Source organism: Lolium perenne, chromosome 1 (assembly GCF_019359855.2).
Source record: "Lolium perenne isolate Kyuss_39 chromosome 1, Kyuss_2.0, whole genome shotgun sequence".
In the NCBI taxonomy this organism is placed as follows: Eukaryota; Viridiplantae; Streptophyta; class Magnoliopsida; order Poales; family Poaceae; genus Lolium; species Lolium perenne.
In genome coordinates this window covers 18,214,837-18,235,343 of record NC_067244.2, presented here as the reverse complement: position 1 = coordinate 18,235,343, position 20,507 = coordinate 18,214,837, and the positions used below count along the sequence as shown (strand labels likewise).

The window sequence follows — 20,507 nt, the reverse complement described above, 5'->3', positions numbered from 1 at the left end:
TACCAGTAGGTCGTGTCCTCGAATCGCAGTTCCGCGAACATTCTTTTTTTTAAAGAAAAAAACAGAATAAAGTGACAAAAACAAAAAAATGTAGTATCCGCAACTCGAACTCACAACCTTGTGACAGAGGCCAGGGGACCTAACCAGCACACCCCAACAAACTGATTGATATGTAATGCATTCGATCTTTTTATAACAACAGACTGCCGTTTAAATTCAAACCTATCCAAATTTTTTTGGACGGTATCATTGTTTCTCGGAGGGTAACGAGATTTTCGGTTTCCGGCGAAATCTCGGATATTCCGGCCGAGAAAAAAATCCCTGTATAGGACGCACCGTGTATCCACGCGCCCGGTTTGGCCGGCCGATCTCTTATTTTCCTTTTTAAATTTCGTTTTTTAAGTTTCGGTTTTTCTGTTTTTTCCTTTTCAAGTTCTTTTATGTTTTCTTAAATCTAAATATTTTTGAAATATTCATATTTTGAAAACCTGAATATTTTTTAAAAAGATGAAATCTTGAATCGCTGACTATTTTTGAAATCTAAATACCTTTCAAAATATGAACATTTTTAAAAACTGAAAGTTAGAAAAAAAAACTTATTTTTTTAACCCCAATAATTTTTTTTTGTTTCCACGAAAAAATTCATCCATTAAAGTATTTTTAACCATGTGAACATTTTTCCGACCCGTGAGCATTTTTTCGAATCACCTTGAACATTTTTCTCCCAACATCTGTGAATATTTATTCGAACCACCATGAACATTTTTGGACAAGAACAATTCTTTTAAACCTGAACACATTTCTTACACGCATGAACATTGCTAAATGACTGCTGTTAAAATGCGACCGCATCGTGCAATGCCACAAATTTCATCAAAGACCATGTCAATTCCGGAAATCATGTGATCCCAAGAAATGGCATACTGGTGTTGCATTATGTCCAACAAAATGCCCAAAAGTGCAAGTACATATACATTACCTTATGATGAAAGCATGTAATTTCTAAAACGTAAAAGTACATTACAGGAAGCGTCATAAAAAACCTCATCAATTACGTTACATTACGAAAGCATATAATAATTTATACCGCAGTACACAACATTATATTTCCTATTTCACATCACTTTTATTGGCTTACTTTGCAAGTTCGTATGCACAACAATACAACATATGTGAACGTTGCACAGAAGAAACATCCCACGACCATGCCATTAACTTATCTTGGCTTGGCTATAACTTGGAGGGGAGTAGCCATCGTCATCGTCAACCCAAGCTTCTCCGACATATCCACACCATTTTCCTTGACATCGAGTGGCAGTGTCCATTCAAAACGATGCAACAGCGAGCCGAGCATGGCGTGAAGCATCCTGGTCGCGAGCGGCAAGCCGAGGCAGATGCGCCTCCCGGCGCTGAACGGAATGAACCTGAAGTCTGCCCCTTGGAAATTGATGTCCTCGTGCTGCATGAACCTCTCCGGGAGGAACTTGTCCGGCTCCGTCCATACCTCAGGGTCATGATGGATCGCCCACAAGTTCACCAAAACAGTGCTCCCTTTGGGGATGGTGTAGCCTTGTATCTCCACCGTGGCCTCGGCCTTGTTTGGTACCAGTGGCACAACCGCGTGCACACGAAGTGTTTCTTTCACAACTGCTTGGAGGTAGGGAAGCTGGTTGATGTCGGAGTATTCAACGTGTGTCTTTGAGCCAAGGACCATTTTGAGTTCTTGTTGTAGTGTTGTCATAATTCGTTGATCTTGTAGTAATTCAGCCATTGCCCACTCAACTGTACTCGAGATTGTGTCGATGGTTGCAAGAAATATGTCCTGAAATTTGCAACTATATAGATTACAGGACCAAATAATAGCAGACGAAATATGTACTGCTGCTATTTTAGAATCAAAGTGACAAAAAAATTTGTCGTGAAGGACAAGTGACAGATATTTCCATGTTAAGATATCAATTTCAATATTCTTGAGTGTCACCACACACATGTGAGAAACCAAATTAACACTACACCGACTAAGACATTTTTCTGAGAAATTCCGTCAAACATCATATAGTCAACATTTTCTAACTTCAACTGCTTACTTAACTAATTTTATACCCATTATTCACAATTTGAATTAGAATAATTATATTTATACAAATGTTTCCCATTATTTACATAAATTTCACCCAATACATATACAAACAATGGTCACAATCTTTCTGGAATGAACTTCTAAAACTATGTATAGTTAAATAGAAAGCTAGTAAATATATGACAAAATATTATGTCCTCGTATACATATTTCAGTAAGTAATTTTATTATTATTTAAAAGTGGGCATGCTTATTTACATGTCATCCATTATGTGTAGCTCACATATTCAAGCTTTATATGGTCCATTTTTAATATCAATATTTTAAGTGTCCAACATGTCTAGTATATTTTATCTAGAAGAAATAAACATAGAATAATAATGATAATAAATATTTACATACTTAAAGTATTATTTATCCAAGATGTATCGTTTCTATGTTGAGGTTCATGCTTTAATTGTTATTTATTTTATTTTGTGTTAGTAACGTTTCAAAACATGTATTAATCATATCAACCTAAGAATTTTGCATCCATCAGCCCTCCAAAGTAAGAGTGCTCCTATTTACCGCTTTTGAAGCAAATAGGTGTTGCATGGCCTGAAGCTTACAACATGTGTTTACTACTAGGGCAGCCCATTATCACAAATATTTTTATCATTTTTATTAATGTAAAAAATAGTTTTACATTTTTTACTTTAATGATCTTGTTATACTGTTAAAGTATAGTTTCTTAGTTCCATACATCTCGGATGCCAATTTAATTTTATTTACATGTATCCATTAATAAAAAATTAATTGAATATATTCATCATTTCACTAAAATTCTCATACATTTCAAAAAATCATTTATATTAGAATAAATATTAGTTTTTATAGGAGTAATGCTCATAAATAATAAAACAACTATTGATACATACGAAAACAAATGATCTAGTATTTAAATGGTCATGTATGTGAATTTTTTAAAATCAAAAGTAAAAGTAGTAAGAAAGGAATGATGAAAGAAGAAGAGGATGAGAAGGAGGAGGAGAAGAAATCAAGAAACAAAGAACGGAAATTAGGTGGAATAAAAAGAGAATTAAAATGAAGCGAAATAATTTTGTACTTACACACATGAGTGTGGATGTTTCCATCGCTGTTCATTGTGCTTTAAGATGTGGATAGAAAGAGAAGAAGGAAAGGAATATTTTCATCCACCATAATGAGCAAGAATCTCGAGTAATAAATGAACGGTGATGGAAACACCCACACCCCTGCGTGTAAGTATAAAATCCACTCTCAATGAAGAAAGAAAAAAATCATACCCTAGAAAAGCAAAAGGGGAGAAATAACATAAAAAAGAAAGCAAACAAAATACAAAAACATAAAAAATAATACTAAAAATTTGTTTCTTCTGGGTTGTATCATACTATCATCAGGATCTTCTGCTTTGGCAGTCTAGTGATGAAGAAATGGTTCATGAACCTGCCTTAGAGAACATTCTTTTATTTTTTGAGGGGAATGGTCTAATATTCTCGGTCCTTTTGGTAGGCAACTTATGTGACTACTTAAAACCTTACAGATTATCCATGTCTATGGTCTTTTGCCAATTATTTACTGGGTGCATCGAAGAACATTGAGATGCGTGACTTTATAATTGTTCTGATGTAAATTTAGAGGTTATCAATATATGTTATCTGTTGGTTGCTTAATTTTGTTTCAGGTTCTCTGATCCGACATAAAGTGTTCTCTTAATTAATTGAGTCAGATCGTTGGTCTTAAAAAAATTCTAGTGCAGAATATTCGGCCTGTCTGGGAGGAGATGGAGAGGAGATGGAGAATCTTGAAGCATGCATGACCTAAAGGTTTAGGAGGCCAACGGACCTATCGCAGCAAAATGAAAATTTGAACACGTACGTTGTGAAAGAAATGTTTGGTGATATGCATCCGCATGCTTACCGTGAGAAATGACCTGATAAAATCCCGGTTGATGTTCACCAAGCTGTTGTCGACGTCGCTGTTTTCATGCCCTCCATATCTAGCATCATGTCCAGCAGGTCGTCCTTACGCGGACCGCCGCCACCTGCAGCTTCCCGGTCATGGCTGCGCTGATCAATCTGTTGGTCGATGAGCTGGTAAACCCTCGCCAGGTGCCTCGTGAAGACGCGCCGCACGCTCTGGAGGTCGGCGGCCGCGAGCGCCGGGAAGAAGTCGGAGACGTTGGGCTTGAGGGAGAAGGCCACGGCCTCCCGCGCGAACACGTGCATCTCGCGGGACGTCGCCTCGTCGAGCCCGACCGAGAACATGGCGCGCCACTGCAGGTCCGCCATCGTCGCGAACGCCGCGCGGCCGACCTCCACGGTTTCGCCGGACGCCGCGAGGTCCGACACTTGACGGAGCATTCCGAGGACGGCGTCCCGCAGCAGCGGCCGCAGCGCGTCCCCGTCGAGCCGCCTGGGCGACAGGAGCCGCTCCGTGCCGATCCTGCGCAGCGCGCGCCACTTGTGGCGCGGCGGGAGGACGAACACGGAGTTAGCGGCGTGCCCCATGGCGTGCCATGCGTCCGGCGGGCTGCGGCCGGCGAGCGTGGCGTTGTGCGTCTGGAGGACCTCGCGGGCCGTGGTGGCGGAGGAGGCGACGATCATGACCACCGTGCCCAGCCGGAGCGTCATGAGAGGGCCGTACCGTTGGGCCAGGCCCGCGAGGGAGCGGTGCGGGAGACTATTTGCAACATCCAGGAGGTTGCCGATGACCGGAAGCGACCTTGGTCCGGGTGGCAGGCGGCAACGGATGTCGGGAAGCAGTTGGAACACGTAGGAAGACAAGAGGATGAACACAAAGGAGCATGCGCACACTAGGAAGAAGGCCATTTCAATCCAAATAGTCTATGTTGTTATTGGTAAGCATGCAGCAAGCAACTCTTCTACATGTATATATTTATACTCTGTAACCCTGCGAGTGGCTAGCCAGGTATCTCTTTTCAGAGAGACCCAGCCAAAACTTTGCTATTGACTGGGTGGACAGTCGACCTACAGCATCTCGAATAAGACTCTCCAACAATGTCTGAACTTTGGCAAATGCTGTCTGTTTAGGATGGCCAGACACATGGTAGACGCTTCGATCGGGTGTACCCAATGGGCACTCACAAAACACTCCCACGAAAAAGGCGGATCGATGACATATTTCTTTTTACTCCCTTTATAAAATAATATTGAAATTTTGTTAAATTTAGATGTATCTATACACTACAAAATATTTAGGTACATCTAAATTTAGATAAATTTGCGAAACCTTTTGGTGGACAAAGGTAGTACATTTTCTTTTGTCCAGAAATAAGTGATCCAGATTTACATAAATTCATATGTATTTTTACACACTAAAACATGTATAGATACATGCAAATATAGATACATCCATATCACTTATTTCCAGACAGACGGAGTATTACTTTTTTATGGTTGGATTCTTTTATATATTTTAACGGTGTGGGACAGTAGGAAATTTGCTCAAGCTAAGAATCAGAGCCCATACTTTACATCAAAGGAATCATATTCCGCACAGCTAACTGACTGGTTTTGCATCCCTGGTTGGTGCAGCCAGGAAGTGAAATTCTCCCCATTTTACGACCCGCGACAAAAGGTCCTCTACGTGGCGCGCGCACAACCCTGCTGCTTTAGGGTTTGAGGGGTGCAGCACCCCCCCCCCCCCCCCCCCCCCGCCGCCACCGACCCCCCTTTTATTTCATTCAACCGGAAATCATTCGTTCTTTGGTAACGGTAACTTAGCGGATTTTTCGTCCACGTCGCACATTACTTCCTCTTTCCCGCGCTAAATTTTCGAAACTGCGAATCTTCGCCAGAAAAATTTGAGCTATGCAGTTAGGTCACCGTCGCTTCAGTTTCACCGTATTTGACCTCGGACACGTGGCGGAAATCCAATGGCGCGACCCTTCCGTTCCCACCGCAGGATCCGGCACACGAATCTCTGCGCGGGGCCTATAAGTACCCCGACCGCATGGTCACTTTCACTTATTCACCTCTCCTCACCACTTCATCTTCAACCTCACGCCAACGCTGCCCAACAGATCTTGCGCCGACGAGCTTCTTCCCGGAAATCTTCAAGCGCCGCCTCTCCAAGACCCGTATCGACCCGAGTTGCTCGTGTTTAATCGGGACTTGAGCTCGCCACCGATTCGTGGTCTCGCAGGAGGCCAACGCGTCAAGTCTACGAGCTCAACCTTCGCTGGTGTCACGGGGAACCGCCACGCCATTGCCGGTAAGCTTCACCGGAGTTGAGGAAGATAATCATCAGTAGGATCCGGTATTGAAACATTCATTATCATGCATGCAGCCGGAAATATGCCCGATAGTTCCCCTAAATACACTGATAGTTCTCCAAGTAGCTCTCCACCAAACCCACCGGAACCAACCTTCATCGAACTCTTAGCGTTCCTTCCTCCCAACATTTCCGACATTAAACTAGCTCAACCTTACTCCGCCTCTTCCAGCAACCTCCTCAGAAGAATTCCAACATTAGAAGAAATTCAAGCGGAGCTAGAAGGGCAAGGTCGCAAGGCCGCTAAAATCCAGGAAGAGGAGATGAAGAAATCCTCTAAAGCTCGGAACCGCGAAGGGAGAAGGGCCAGTGGTGGCCCTGTGAAGTCACCGAGCCGGAGCTGAAAGCCTTCGAGATTCGTGGCAACGGGTTCTTGGAGATTCACCAAGGACTCCGTCACCCCCGCTCCGGATCCCGACGAGCGAGTCATCACCAAAGCGTGGGTGGAGCGAGGCCTCTCGCTTCCGCCCTCGGAATTCTTCTTATCTGTGCTCAGTACGTACGGTCTCCAGCCGCACAACATCTGCCCCGACTCCTACCTTCTGTTCTCCAACTTCGCTGCCCTCAGTGAAGGTTTCCTCGGAGTCCGGCCAGATGTTCGGCTCCTTCAGTCCTTCTACAGGGTGAAGAAGGATACGAAGGACAAGATAATGGTCAACTGCGGAAGCATGACCTTCGTGCTCCACCCGCAAACGGTGTTTCCGCCTCTGTCTTCTGTCTTCGCACGAATCCATCCGGTACTGGAATGCCTGATGGTTCTATCTTAAGAATCAAACAATTCCAGGCTGCCACGATGGTCACCCCACATTCTCCAACAAGCCTCTGGAGTAGCTCCCTAGTTGGAGCCACATTCCAAACCTGGCCCAGCATCCGGAGCTGGACACGATGGCCCGGAGGATTTCATGGCTGGTCCACGACGGTTTAGCCGGAATGGATCTGACCCTGAGCTGGTTCACGCGTCGGATCTAGCCGCTCAAATACAACAAGTGGCTGATCTGTGAGGGGGTGAACGACCCGCTACGAGCAACTAGCGACAACCTGCCAACGGATTCTCTGAACAAGAGGATTCGGGCCCTTGTGAAGCTCACCCACGGCCAAGTGGTCCTGGAGACCCCCTTCATCCACCGTCCAACTGCATCGGATGGACAACAACGATGCTAGAACAAAACGACTTGGCTCGACCAGTTTCAGCCCGCAACCACGTACCGCCGCGAGATACGAGACCAGCACGATGATCGAATGGCGTCTTCTTCTTTGGTGCGCATGGTGTTGAGATAATCTTCAACATCCTGGTGGACCCTGTCGGATGCGGCCATGATTCTCTGGAACCAGATCGACTGGGCGCGTCCTTCTGCCCGGATTGCTTCGATCTCCTTGTTCGCCGAGCGCTCCCAGCAGTTGGTCTTAACTCTCTTCTCTGTGTAATTGTCCCCCAGCGTATCCTCGGCCGCTCTCTTCTTCGTTTTCGGCTTCTGCTGGCCACCTCGGCCGGCCATCAGTAGGGCTCTCGCCATTGATCCGACTTGAGTGATCATAATCTCGCTGGTGATTTTTTCGTTTTTCGTTCCCAGTAATATGGAGTCGATCTTTTTCTGTCTCAGCAGCCCGCCTTGACCGCCCTTATGTAGTATCACCTTCTTGAGTCCGAGACGGACCAGTTGGTATAACCAGACTCGGTTTGACCGGGCGCGCGGGCGGGCACACGATTCAGGAATCGAAGTCGGTTCGGACCTCCTGCTCCCGAGTTGACCAGCAACAAATAGCAAAACCCAATCAATGGGGCTTTAATTCTCCTGCTGGGCTAGGTTTGCCTATTGATTGATCCCTAATTCTATTTTAGTAGTGATAGCTGTGCTGGAATTATGGGGCATTGACGTAGTTCCACATTTTGATACACCTGGGAATTTCAGTGATTTCGTGTTGGAAAGACATGTTATATGGTTCAGCTATTTTTTAGAGTGCTATTGTTATTGGATAGGAATTTCCGCAATTTCATGTTGGAAAGACATATTTCGGCGACATAGTAACCTGAATGTTAGGATGTTGATCATAAAGATTCAAATATGTGGTGAAAAAACTGCTTAGAGCATCTTCAATACACGCACTAAATGGTGCCCGCGCGGTAAAGCCGCCAATTTAACGTGTGCGCAGCGAAAGAGCACGCTTAGCGGGCTAAATTTTTTTTGCCGCGCAAGGGATAAAGTGGCAGAGCACGGAAGATTTGGTGTGTGCGCTTCCGCGCGACGGCCCATGCGACGCGTCTCCAACCGTTGCTGAAAAATCCCTCCCGCCACGCGCCGCCCTCTCCTCTGCCATGCGCCCCTTCTCTTCCACACACACCGCCGCCGCCGAGACCGAGTCGTTGCCATTGCTCCCCAACACAACTCCTCCATCGACGTCCGCGCCTGGCCCAATGACACCTTCTACGCGGAGATCCGCCCCGGTGGCGCTCGTCTCACCCTCGTCAAGTTCGCCACAGAGGAGCAGGCAGCGCGCGCCAACGATGCGGCGGCATGGCGCCTCAGGCGCCCGTGCCAGCCGCTCAACGCCAAAGACTGTGAATCAGCCAAGGAAGCAGAGTTCCTGGCCGGCTTCGACAACCTCGTCACCACCAAGCAGCGCCGCACATCCGCCAGCTTCAGCGCCGCCTCACCAGTCACCATTGTAGAGGCGGAAGAACGGGCCATGGAGGTGTGGCGCGCCGCCTTCCCACATGACATCCTCGACGAGCAGATCTTCTACGCGGCAAAGGGTCCGGAGAAGGACGCTATTCTCGCATGTATAGAACGCACCGTGTATCCACGGCTCCATGCGCCTGGTTTGGCCGACCGATCTCTTATTTTCCTTTTTTAAGTTTTGTTTTTTAAGTTTCGGTTTTTGTGTTTTTTTTCTTTTCAAGTTCTTTTATGTTTTCTTAAATCTTAATATTTTTGAAATATTCATATTTTGAAAACCTGAATATTTTTTAAAAAGATGATATCTTGAATCGCTGACTATTTTTGAAATCTAAATACCTTTCAAAATCTGAACATTTTTAAAAACTGAAAATTAGAAAAAAAAAACTTATTTTTTTACCCCAATAATTTTTTTTTTCGTTTCCATGAAAAAATTCATCCATTAAAGTATTTTTAACCATGTGAACATTTTCCCGACCCGTGAGCATTTTTTCGAATCACCTTGAACATTTTTCTCCCAACATCTGTGAATATTTATTCGAACCACCATGAACATTTTTGGACAAGAACAATTCTTTTAAACCTGAACACGTTACTTACACGCATGAACATTGCTAAATGACTGTTGTTAACATGCGACCGCATCGTACAATGCCACAAATTTCATCAAAGACCATGTCAATTCCGGAAATCATGTGATCCCAAGAAATGCCATACTGGTGTTGCATTATGTCCAACAAAATGCCCAAAAGTGCAAGTACATATACATTACCTTATGATTCCTCGAAATAGGCTTTCGCCTAGCTATATTAATAACTACTATATTAAACCTTAACAACATCAATTTTTCTCAGATTTTTGAGATTATGTGAGGATTAACCTGGCACAGCCACGTAGTTCTTCATTAGTTTGATTTTCCTGGGTGTTTTCTTGTGTACAACTTCGGTGGTCCGTGTAATTTTCTAGATCTGCTCTCCTTCCTAATTTTGGAGGTGGGGTATTTTGATGGGCCGCTAGGGTGGCCATAGCTGCGAGGCGATTGGGAAAGTGGTGGGCCAATTATGTTCGTGTTGTCGGGCTGAAGCTCTTCGGCGGTCAAAGCGGCACGGCTGACCATGTTCCCAAACGTGGCTGGACGCGTGCCTTCTCCTTCCTCTCTCTCTATTTTTCCGCCGATCCTCACCAACTCTCTACCGATCGCCACCGAAATCTCGCTGGTTGATTTCCTCCCTACCCGATCTCTTCAAGTGCTTGGCCGGCTGTCCCCGCTCGCTGCTCCGCCGAGGCGGCGCGCTATAGAAGCAAGTGGAGCGGCTGTGTTCGGAGAGGAGGCGGCGGATTCAAGTCGAGCATGCTCAAGATCGGCAGCTGATGGAGATGTTATGCCATGAGGATAGAGGAGAGCGACATGGAGAGGTGCTTGCCAGCACGAATTTCCCCCGATTCCCGCCAGGTTGGGGAAGTCGTAGAGGGACATGGAGCGGAGGAAGCCACCATTCTTCTTTGATGTGTTCGTCACCTACGGATGGACGGAGGTTCCAATTTGGCCCGCCGCCAGCGCGACGGGACGCTGCCTAGCGGGCGATGAAATCATTGCAGAGAAGGCCGTTTGCCCCCTTGTTTACCCGCACCACCTCTGGCCGCCGACGTGCTACTCCGAACTATGGCTAGGCAGCGTGGATTTTTTCTTGTGGTAATTGTGTTATTTTGTGTTCTGATTTTTCTTTTGAAAATTCTTCTTCTTGTGCTTCTTTGTGTCCTCTCTATCCATGGCGGCCGGGGATGGACGGTTGGTGGAGGCGTACAGCCCTTCCCTTCGATTCTGATGTGGATTCACCAGATTATGTGTCTACCAATCCAGCAACACCATTTTCCAAGGCCGGGATAGAGTTTTGAGATCTCTAGAATTTTTCCTGCTGGTTACTTCGGAGGCCGCCGCGCTGATCTGGGCACATGGTATATGTGCGTAGGAGTGATGGGGTTGTTCTTGATCTACGCCTGGTGGGAGGTGGACTTGAAAGACACCGCCTCGATCTATCTGGGCTAGAGTCAACTCATGTCCATGTCGCTGATTCACCCAACATCTATCGCGAGCCCCTCCTCCAGGATTAGAAACCATGGTGTTGCACAGGCGGCTAGCGCCGCTGTTGTCACCAGATTAATTAAGCTAATGCAGTTCACCATAATGTACCAGCTTATTAGTCGATTCCCCTGGTGAAATTCCTGACAGGTTTTCCTCCGATCCGGTCCTCTGATTATCTTTGGTACATAGCCTCTACTTCGTGTTTGATTATCCCTGCATACCTCTTAATTTTCGGACCTACCTACCCTGCAGGAGTTTATAATGAGCCATCTGCAATATGTTGTTTCAAGGGATGCGTTTCGGAGGTGGAGCGAAGTTGCCCATGGGCCTCAAATTCTATGCAAATGGTGATACCAGGTGTAAACTCTTTGCTCTGAATCATCTTGAGTTATTAAATTAGTTATACATGTTCGATGAAGTCAGCCATTCCCATTGGAACACTATATAAAAATGATGGATAATTTGTATGCACAGGCTTTTTCCTCCCAAGGATTATCAGCTACCAATGTGGTTTTTAGGCCATCCATACTCAAATTTTCCTAATCTATCTATATTAATTTTCCTACATATAAGGTTTCCGTCTACTATTTTTTTTACCATATCCAGTGATATATATGTACATGGCTAAGTAGATTTCTTTTGAGTGGTGATAAGTAGATTTTCTCAATTTCCTTTGGGAGGTAATATGCCTATAAGTTTTCCATCTACTAATGTTTTTTCCGTCTTAAGTGATTTATATGTACATGATTAAGTGGATTTTCTCAATTTCCTTTGGAAGATAATACTACGTGAAATTAATATTTTTGTGGATTCGCAACTAGAACAAGTTTATAATTTTCAGATTTCTATATGTCTACAGTTCTTCCTATGTTCTCTTAATCTCTCCATTCACATTGGCACTCCACCCCTAAAAGACTCATCTGATTGTAAATTTACTCAAAAGTCTCCCCGAGTTATCCTTTTAGCATCTGTGCATCTTACTGTTCTTCTTTATCCTCCGTCTATTTTCTTCTCAACATACTCTGCATTCCTCTTTCTTCAGCCTACGGCAGCCTGTTCTTATGTTTTCTGTATTCTACATATTCTCTTTTTAACTTCTGCTTTAATATATGGATATATGCACTGACAGATAACATTTATATTCAGGTCACGTATCAAGTCTCGTGGTAAACTTCCTTTTGCAAAGTTCTTGTGCGTGTTGTGCACATTTGTGAGTACAGGGACCAAGAAGCGAAGCAACACCTATATGAATTAGATTTCATTGTTGTTGACCACGAGGTACTTTGTTCATGGTTTAGACAGCTAATCTATTTAGTTGCACTTATGAATGGACTTACAGTTAACCCACCTTATACCATATTACTCTCAGTTTAAGACATGAGAACAATATATGGCTATCTATTCTCTGAAAAATATATTTTTATACACATTTGCTACTTCCTAGCTTTACAGTATGTACTGTGTATTCAATACTATTGACATACCGATTCTTTCATAAATTTCCATTTTTGTTCCCAAATTACTATGACCGCCGGATGTATTATTTGTTTCACCTTCTTAGAGTATATAAGCCATCTATTTGACATGGAGGAGCAGAGACTGATCTTGCTGATATAGGAGAATATAAAGTGAAGAGTTTGTGAATTGTCCGGTTTCTTTGAAACAACATTCTTTGGACATCAATTAGTATAAGTGAGGCATTTCACAAAATGGATTCAGTGCTTTTCAGTTGGGATATACACCACCAGTTCATCCCCTGCCCTGAGTCATCACACACACGTGAACACCCGCTAGACCAACATTCTGTACCACCTCCCTGAAATTCTTAAGTTGTAGATTCCTTTCCAAATAGTTAAAGCCAATATAGATCTGAAAAGCAGTAGTTTTGTCTTTTCATTTGAAGGCTACATTTGATTTGAGTTTGTTTTGTTCATGGCCACAAGTATGCACAGCGATAAGAAACAAAGCTATTTGTGTATCTGCAATGTAATAAAATTGTTAGGTGGTTAGGCCTTTCTTGGATTGATAGTACATGGATGTAGTGAAGGTATTTTGTGTATCGATCAGCAATGTAATTGGCTGGTTAGACCTTTTTTGAATTAACAATACATAGCTGTTACCTTTCATACTTGATTGCATAGATCAGATGGTGTAGGGAGTGGGAAGAATATTGTTACGTTTGGTATCTTATTTGGGTTTGAGAATTTGTCCTTACAATAGAAATGTAGAGTTAGATCATTTCTTTGTCATTTTACATGACAATGCTGTTAATAGTCTCAAACATAGGAAATATATTGCATTATGATGTACATTGATGACGAAGTACCATATAACAATCTGGTTCTATTTCATTCAGAACTTTTAACAACCTGGTTCTGTTTCATTCAAAATTTCACACATACACATAGCTTCAGGATCCTACATACAACCATTACAAACCAGCAACTTTACATCCCAGCAGCACTGGCAGCTAGCTAACAACCGAAGGACCAAACATAACCTGAGAACTACTAGCAGCACTAGCTTTACTGCATGGCCTTGATCATTTTTTTGCCAGGGTACATAGCAACAGAGACATCAGCTGCAAACATGTGCTGCACAAGATGCAGAGGAAAAGCTTCTTCTCCTTCAACTTGCTGAGCTCCATCGTCAGCGCAAAAGCTTCTATCCGTTTGTCACCTGGGAGGAAATGAGGACGTGTTCTGGCAGCCTAACACAGGCTTCAACCCAAATGAATAAAAGATGGCTCTGTGGAAGCCCCAATTTTTTTTACAGGCCAAGTATTAGAAGGTTGAACGGCCGGAGGCTGTGTAAGGCGTGCTTTCCCAATTTTCTGGAGTTAACACATGGGTTAAAGTACTTTATATACATATGTATGACCATATATACCGAAACATTTCGGCCGAAACCTCAGTTTACCAAGGAATTAAGTTTCTTTTATCTCTACTGTAACTTGAACTGCAGGGAATACACACTCACCAATTGACCCAAGAGGTGGATGACTGAATTATCCACGCATAATTTTACTGGTGATTGCTTTGCACCATGTGTTTCTTTGATGGTTCAATAATAATTTTATTTTTCTATCATAGGTCAGTAAGACATTTTTTGTAACATTTTGTAAGCAATTGTTGAAGCATGGTACATATTGCAAAAGTCTTGCTTCTGTGCCGGGAAATGGTTCAAGTCAAATACATACTTTGTTGACCTTGCTACGTGAATCAAGAACACCATTTTCCAACATTAGGAGTCTACATGACAACATGACATTGTGAACCCACACATACAGAAGGGACCAGAACAAAACGTGGACCCACACAAATGCAAAAAGGACCTCAAAAAACAAAACAAAAAATACATTGAAGACCTTTGAGGTCCCTGCATCACCACCGTGTAGCGCCGTCCGCCTCCGGCGCCGTCGTAGCGCCATCCAGAGAGAAGAAGGGCGAGTACTAGCAAACCCGAGCTCGATGCGGCTCCATCTCTGTAGAGAGTTTTGTGAACCTCTAAAATTGGTCGTCGAAGATGATAGGTTCGCCGTTGGGGCACGTCGGCCGGGGTTTCACTCCAAGCCATCCATCGAGCTCTAGAACCAGGTTACCCCATCGACGTCGTCGAGGAGTGGACCCAGATCAGCCGGCCACGAACCACGCCATCCACAACATATCCCGCCGTCCTCTGGTCCTCTGCCGGCGACGCCGACCCGAACCAGCTCCTGAAAAGACTCCCTGGCTCCACAACAGCGTCGGAGCACGCCCTGTCATAATGGTGGAGCCGGAGAACAAAATCCCTAGATGAGGACGTCGCCGCCGTCGTGTCGACCAGAAGACCCAACACACAGATCTGTCACCAGAGAGAGATCTGGAGCAGATTTATTGACCATTGCCATCACCGAAGACGAAGCAACGGTGGTGAACAGGCAAACCCTAGATCACCTAGGCCTAAAACCTACAGCTATACACGGTCGGAGACGAGATCCAGCGACTCCCCATCCCTCCGACGACTGTGAGGTCACCAGGAGGAGGGGAGCCACTGGAAATCCCCTCCAGAAAAGGGGTCTCTTGGGTTTCTCTCTCTTCACGCGCAGGGGGAGAGGAGGGGAGAGAGACATGCGAGTGATATTGTGAACCTGGCATAACGATAATCAAGATTGTTAAATTCGTATTGGTTCTTTACGGGGTGAGTAGTGTCATCTTTGGATGGCGAGCAAAGATTGGAAAAACAGATACGCAGCTTTGGCTGCTGAAATTCAATTCGGCTCTAATGTGCATATCCTCCCTCTAACAAAAATGTATATTTTGAAGTGTCGATTTTTTTTAAATTACTCTGCACCTGCATCTTTATAATAATGTGCATTCCTTAAGTTTCATGAAAACCCGATATTTTTATGGTCTATGTAAAAAATAGAAAAGTTATCTTGTGAAAATATTTATTTTTTTAGCACCGAATTTTATCATTTTTACACACGTCACACAACAAGTTGATTTTTCATGAAACTACTTTGTGGGCACATAGCACGTGAACATGTACGTGTGAATTTTTTGTTTCAAACTTTTTAACATTTCAAAATATGTATAAGATGGATTTCAAATAAAGGAAGCATATGCATTTCAAGATATATAATGCCTATTTAGTGCTTTGCACTGGCAGGTAGATTTGGTTGGCTGTTTCATCAAGTGTCTTGGCACCATTCTCTAAAATTTTAAATGTTCTGTGTATGCACATTTTATAGCTTATGAACGAGTTTCATAAAATTGATTAGGGTTTAGGTAACAGAATCGGTACGCCATCCTCATTAAATTAGCCCTTAAAAGTAAAAAATGTATATACTATTAAACAATTCCACAACTCTATTCAAGAGCATCAAGCAACGCGCGGCGTGCCGCCGCGCCTGGCCCTGCTAGTATAGCAACCAACCGATACATGATGGAAAACATGTAATTTCTAAAACGTAAAAGTACATTACAGGAAGCGTCATAAAAAACCTCATCAATTACGTTACATTACGAAAACATATAATAATTTATACCGCAGTACACAACATTATATTTCATATTTCACATCACTTTTATTGGCTTACTTTGCAAGTTCGTATGCACAACAATACAAATATGCACAACAATACAACATACGTGCACCTTGTGCAGAAGAAACATCCCACGACCATGCCATTATCTTATCTTGGCTTGGCTATAACTTGGAGGGGAGTAGCCATCGTCATCGTCAACCCAAGCTTCTCCGACATATCCACACCATTTTCCTTGACATCAAGTGGCAGTGTCCATTCAAAACGATGCAACAGCGAGCCGAGCATGGCGTGAAGCATCCTGGTCGCGAGCGGCAAGCCGAGGCAGATGCGCCTCCCGGCGCTGAACGGGATGAACCTGAAGTCTGCCCCTTGGAAATTGATGTCCTCGTGCTGCATGAACCTCTCCGGGAGGAACTTGTCCGGCTCCGTCCATACCTCAGGGTCATGATGGATCGCCCACAAGTTCACCAAAACAGTGCTCCCTTTGGGGATGGTGTAGCCTTGTATCTCCACCGTGGCCTCGGCCTTGTTTGGTACCAGTGGCACAACCGCGTGCACACGAAGTGTTTCTTTCACAACTGCTTGGAGGTAGGGAAGCTGGTTGATGTCGGAGTATTCAACGTGTGTCTTTGAGCCAAGGACCATTTTGAGTTCTTGTTGAAGTGTTGTCATAATTCGTTGATCTTGTAGTAATTCAGCCATTGCCCACTCAACTGTACTCGAGATTGTGTCGATGGCTGCAAGAAATATGTCCTGAAATTTGCAACTATATAGATTACAGGACCAAATAATAGCAGACGAAATATGCACTGCTGCTATTTTAGAATCAAAGTGACAAAAAATTTTGTCGTGAAGGACAAGTGACAGATATTTCCATGTTAAGATATCAATTTCAATATTCTTGAGTGTCACCACACACATGTGTGAAACCAAATTAACACTACACCGACTAAGACATTTTTCTGAGAAATTCCGTCAAACATCATATAGTCAACATTTTCTAACTTCAACTGCTTACTTAACTAATTTTATACCCATTATTCACAATTTGAATTAGAATAATTATATTTATACAAATGTTTCCCATTATTTACATAAATTTCACCCAATACATATACAAACAATGGTCACAATCTTTCTGGAATGAACTTCTAAAACTATGTATAGTTAAATAGAAAGCTAGTAAATATATGACAAAATATTATGTCCTCGTATACATATTTCAGTAAGTAATTTTATTATTATTTAAAAGTGGGCATGCTTATTTACATGTCATCCATTATGTGTAGCTCACATATTCAAGCTTTATATGGTCCATTTTTAATATCAATATTTTAAGTGTCCAACATGTCTAGTATATTTTATCTAGAAGAAATAAACATAGAATAATAATGATAATAAATATTTACATACTTAAAGTATTATTTATCCAAGATGTATCGTTTCTATGTTGAGGTTCATGCTTTAATTGTTATTTATTTTATTTTGTGTTAGTAACGTTTCAAAACATGTATTAACCATATCAACCTAAGAATTTTGCATCCATCAGCCCTCCAAAGTAAGAGTGCTCCTATTTACCGCTTTTGAAGCAAATAGGTGTTGCATGGCCTGAAGCTTACAACATGTGTTTACTACTAGGGCAGCCCATTATCACAAATATTTTTATCATTTTTATTAATGTAAAAAATAGTTTTACATTTTTTACTTTAATGATCTTGTTATACTGTTAAAGTATAGTTTCTTAGTTCCATACATCTCGGATGCCAATTTAATTTTATTTACATGTATCCATTAATAAAAAATTAATTGAATATATTCATCATTTCACTAAAATTCTCATACATTTCAAAAAATCATTTATATTAGAATAAATATTAGTTTTTATAGGAGTAATGCTCATAAATAATAAAACAACTATTGATACATACGAAAACAAATGATCTAGTATTTAAATGGTCATGTATGTGAATTTTTTAAAATCAAAAGTAAAAGTAGTAAGAAAGGAATGATGAAAGAAGAAGAGGATGAGAAGGAGGAGGAGAAGAAATCAAGAAACAAAGAACGGAAATTAGGTGGAATAAAAAGAGAATTAAAATGAAGCGAAATAATTTTGTACTTACACACATGAGTGTGGATGTTTCCATCGCTGTTCATTGTGCTTTAAGATGTGGATAGAAAGAGAAGAAGGAAAGGAATATTTTCATCCACCATAATGAGCAAGAATCTCGAGTAATAAATGAACGGTGATGGAAACACCCACACCCCTGCGTGTAAGTATAAAATCCACTCTCAATGAAGAAAGAAAAAAATCATACCCTAGAAAAGCAAAAGGGGAGAAATAACATAAAAAAGAAAGCAAACAAAATACAAAAACATAAAAAATAATACTAAAAATTTGTTTCTTCTGGGTTGTATCATACTATCATCAGGATCTTCTGCTTTGGCAGTCTAGTGATGAAGAAATGGTTCATGAACCTGCCTTAGAGAACATTCTTTTATTTTTTGAGGGGAATGGTCTAATATTCTCGGTCCTTTTGGTAGGCAACTTATGTGACTACTTAAAACCTTACAGATTATCCATGTCTATGGTCTTTTGCCAATTATTTACTGGGTGCATCGAAGAACATCGAGATGCGTGACTTTATAATTGTTCTGATGTAAATTTAGAGGTTATCAATATATGTTCTCTGTTGGTTGCTTAATTTTGTTTCAGGTTCTCTGATCCGACATAAAGTGTTCTCTTAATTAATTGAGTCAGATCGTTGGTCTTAAAAAAATTCTAGTGCAGAATATTCGGCCTGTCTTGGAGGAGATGGAGAGGAGATGGAGAATCTTGAAGCATGACCTAAAGGTTTAGGAAGTCAACGGACCTATCGCAGCAAAATGAAAATTTGAACACGTTGTGTAAGAAATGTTTGGTGATATATATGCATCCGCATGCTTACCGTGAGAAATGACCTGATAAAATCCCGGTTGACGTTCACCAAGCTGTCGTCGACGTCGTCCTTCCCTTGCTCCTCCATGTCGAGCATCGCGTCCAGCAGGTCGTCCTTACGCGCACCGCCGCCTCCTGCAGCTTCCCGGTCATGCCTGCGCTGATCAATCTGTTGGTCGATGAGCTGGTAAACCCTCGCCAGGTGCCTCGTGAAGACGCGCCGCACGCTCTGGAGGTCGGCGGCCGCGAGCGCCGGGAAGAAGTCGGAGACGTTGGGCTTGAGGGAGAACGCCACGGCCTCCCGCGCGAACACGTGCATCTCGCCGGACGTCGCCTCGTCGAGCCCGGACGAGAACATGGCGCGCCACTGCAGGTCCGCCATCGCCGCGAACGCCGCGCGGCCGACCTCCACCGTCCCGCCGGACGCCGCGAGGTCCAACACTTGATGGAGCATTCCGAGGATGGCTTCCCGCAGCAGCGGACGGAGCACGTCCCCGTCGAGCCGCCTGGGCGAGAGGAGCCGCTCCGTGCCGATCCTGCGCAGCGCGCGCCACTTGTGGCGCGGCGGGAGGACGAACACGGAGTTGGCGGCGTGCCCCATGGCGTGCCATGCGTCCGGCGGGTTGCGGCCGGCGAGCGTGGCGTTGTGCGTCTGGAGGATCTCGCGGGCGGTGGTCGCGGAGGAGGCGACGATCATGACCACCGTGCCCAGCCGGAGCGTCATGAGCGGGCCGTACCGTTGGGCGAGGTGCGCGAGGGAGCGGTGCGGGAGACTATTTGCAACATCCAGGAGGTTGCCGATGACCGGAAGCGACCTTGGTCCGGGTGGCAGGCGGCGCCGGATGTCGGGAAGCAGTTGGAACACGTAGAAAGACAAGAGGATGGACAGAAAGGAGCATGCGCACACTAGGAAGAAGGCCATTTCAATCCAAATAGTCTATGTTGTTATTGGTAAGCATGCAGCAAGCAACTCTTCTACATGTATATATTTATACTCTGTAACCCTGCGAGTGGCTAGCCAGGTATCTCTTTTCAGAGAGACCCAGCCAAAACTTTGCTATTGACTGGGTGGACAGTTGACCTACAGCATCTCGAATAACACTCTCCAACAATGTCTGAACTTTGGCAAATGCTGTCTGTTTAGGATGGCCAGACACATGGTAGATGCTTCGATCGGGTGTACACCCAATGGGCACTCACAAAACACTCCCACGAGAAAGGCGGATCGATGACATATTTCTTTTACTCCCTTCATAAAATAATATTGAAATTTTGTTCAAATTTAGATGCATCTATACACTAAAAAATATTTAGGTACATCTAAATTTAGATAAATTTGCGAAACCTTTTGGTGGACAAAGGTACTAGTAAATTTTCTTTTGTCCCTAAAT

The 20,507-nt window shown here is 43.5% G+C and overlaps 1 protein-coding gene, 1 long non-coding RNA gene and 1 pseudogene across 2 annotated transcripts; 1 reads left to right on the top strand and 2 right to left on the bottom strand.

Moving 5' to 3' along the window:
• Positions 1-1,039: 1,039 nt before the first annotated feature.
• Positions 1,040-4,949, bottom strand: LOC127342948 (geraniol 8-hydroxylase-like; annotated as a pseudogene).
• A 5,224-nt stretch (positions 4,950-10,173) lies between these two features.
• Positions 10,174-14,195, top strand: LOC127342953 (uncharacterized). Its single transcript, XR_007876980.2, has 4 exons — positions 10,174-11,299; positions 11,405-11,509; positions 12,299-12,430; positions 13,710-14,195. It is a non-coding gene; the product is annotated as an uncharacterized lncRNA (long non-coding RNA).
• A 1,931-nt stretch (positions 14,196-16,126) lies between these two features.
• LOC127342944 (geraniol 8-hydroxylase) lies at positions 16,127-20,087 on the bottom strand. The gene is made up of 2 exons (XM_051368970.1): positions 19,127-20,087; positions 16,127-16,934 (listed from the first exon to the last, which is right to left on the bottom strand). The coding sequence occupies exons 1-2, from the start codon at positions 20,036-20,038 to the stop codon at positions 16,329-16,331; spliced, it is 1,518 nt and encodes a 505-aa protein (XP_051224930.1). The 5' UTR covers positions 20,039-20,087; the 3' UTR covers positions 16,127-16,328.
• Positions 20,088-20,507: the final 420 nt, after the last annotated feature.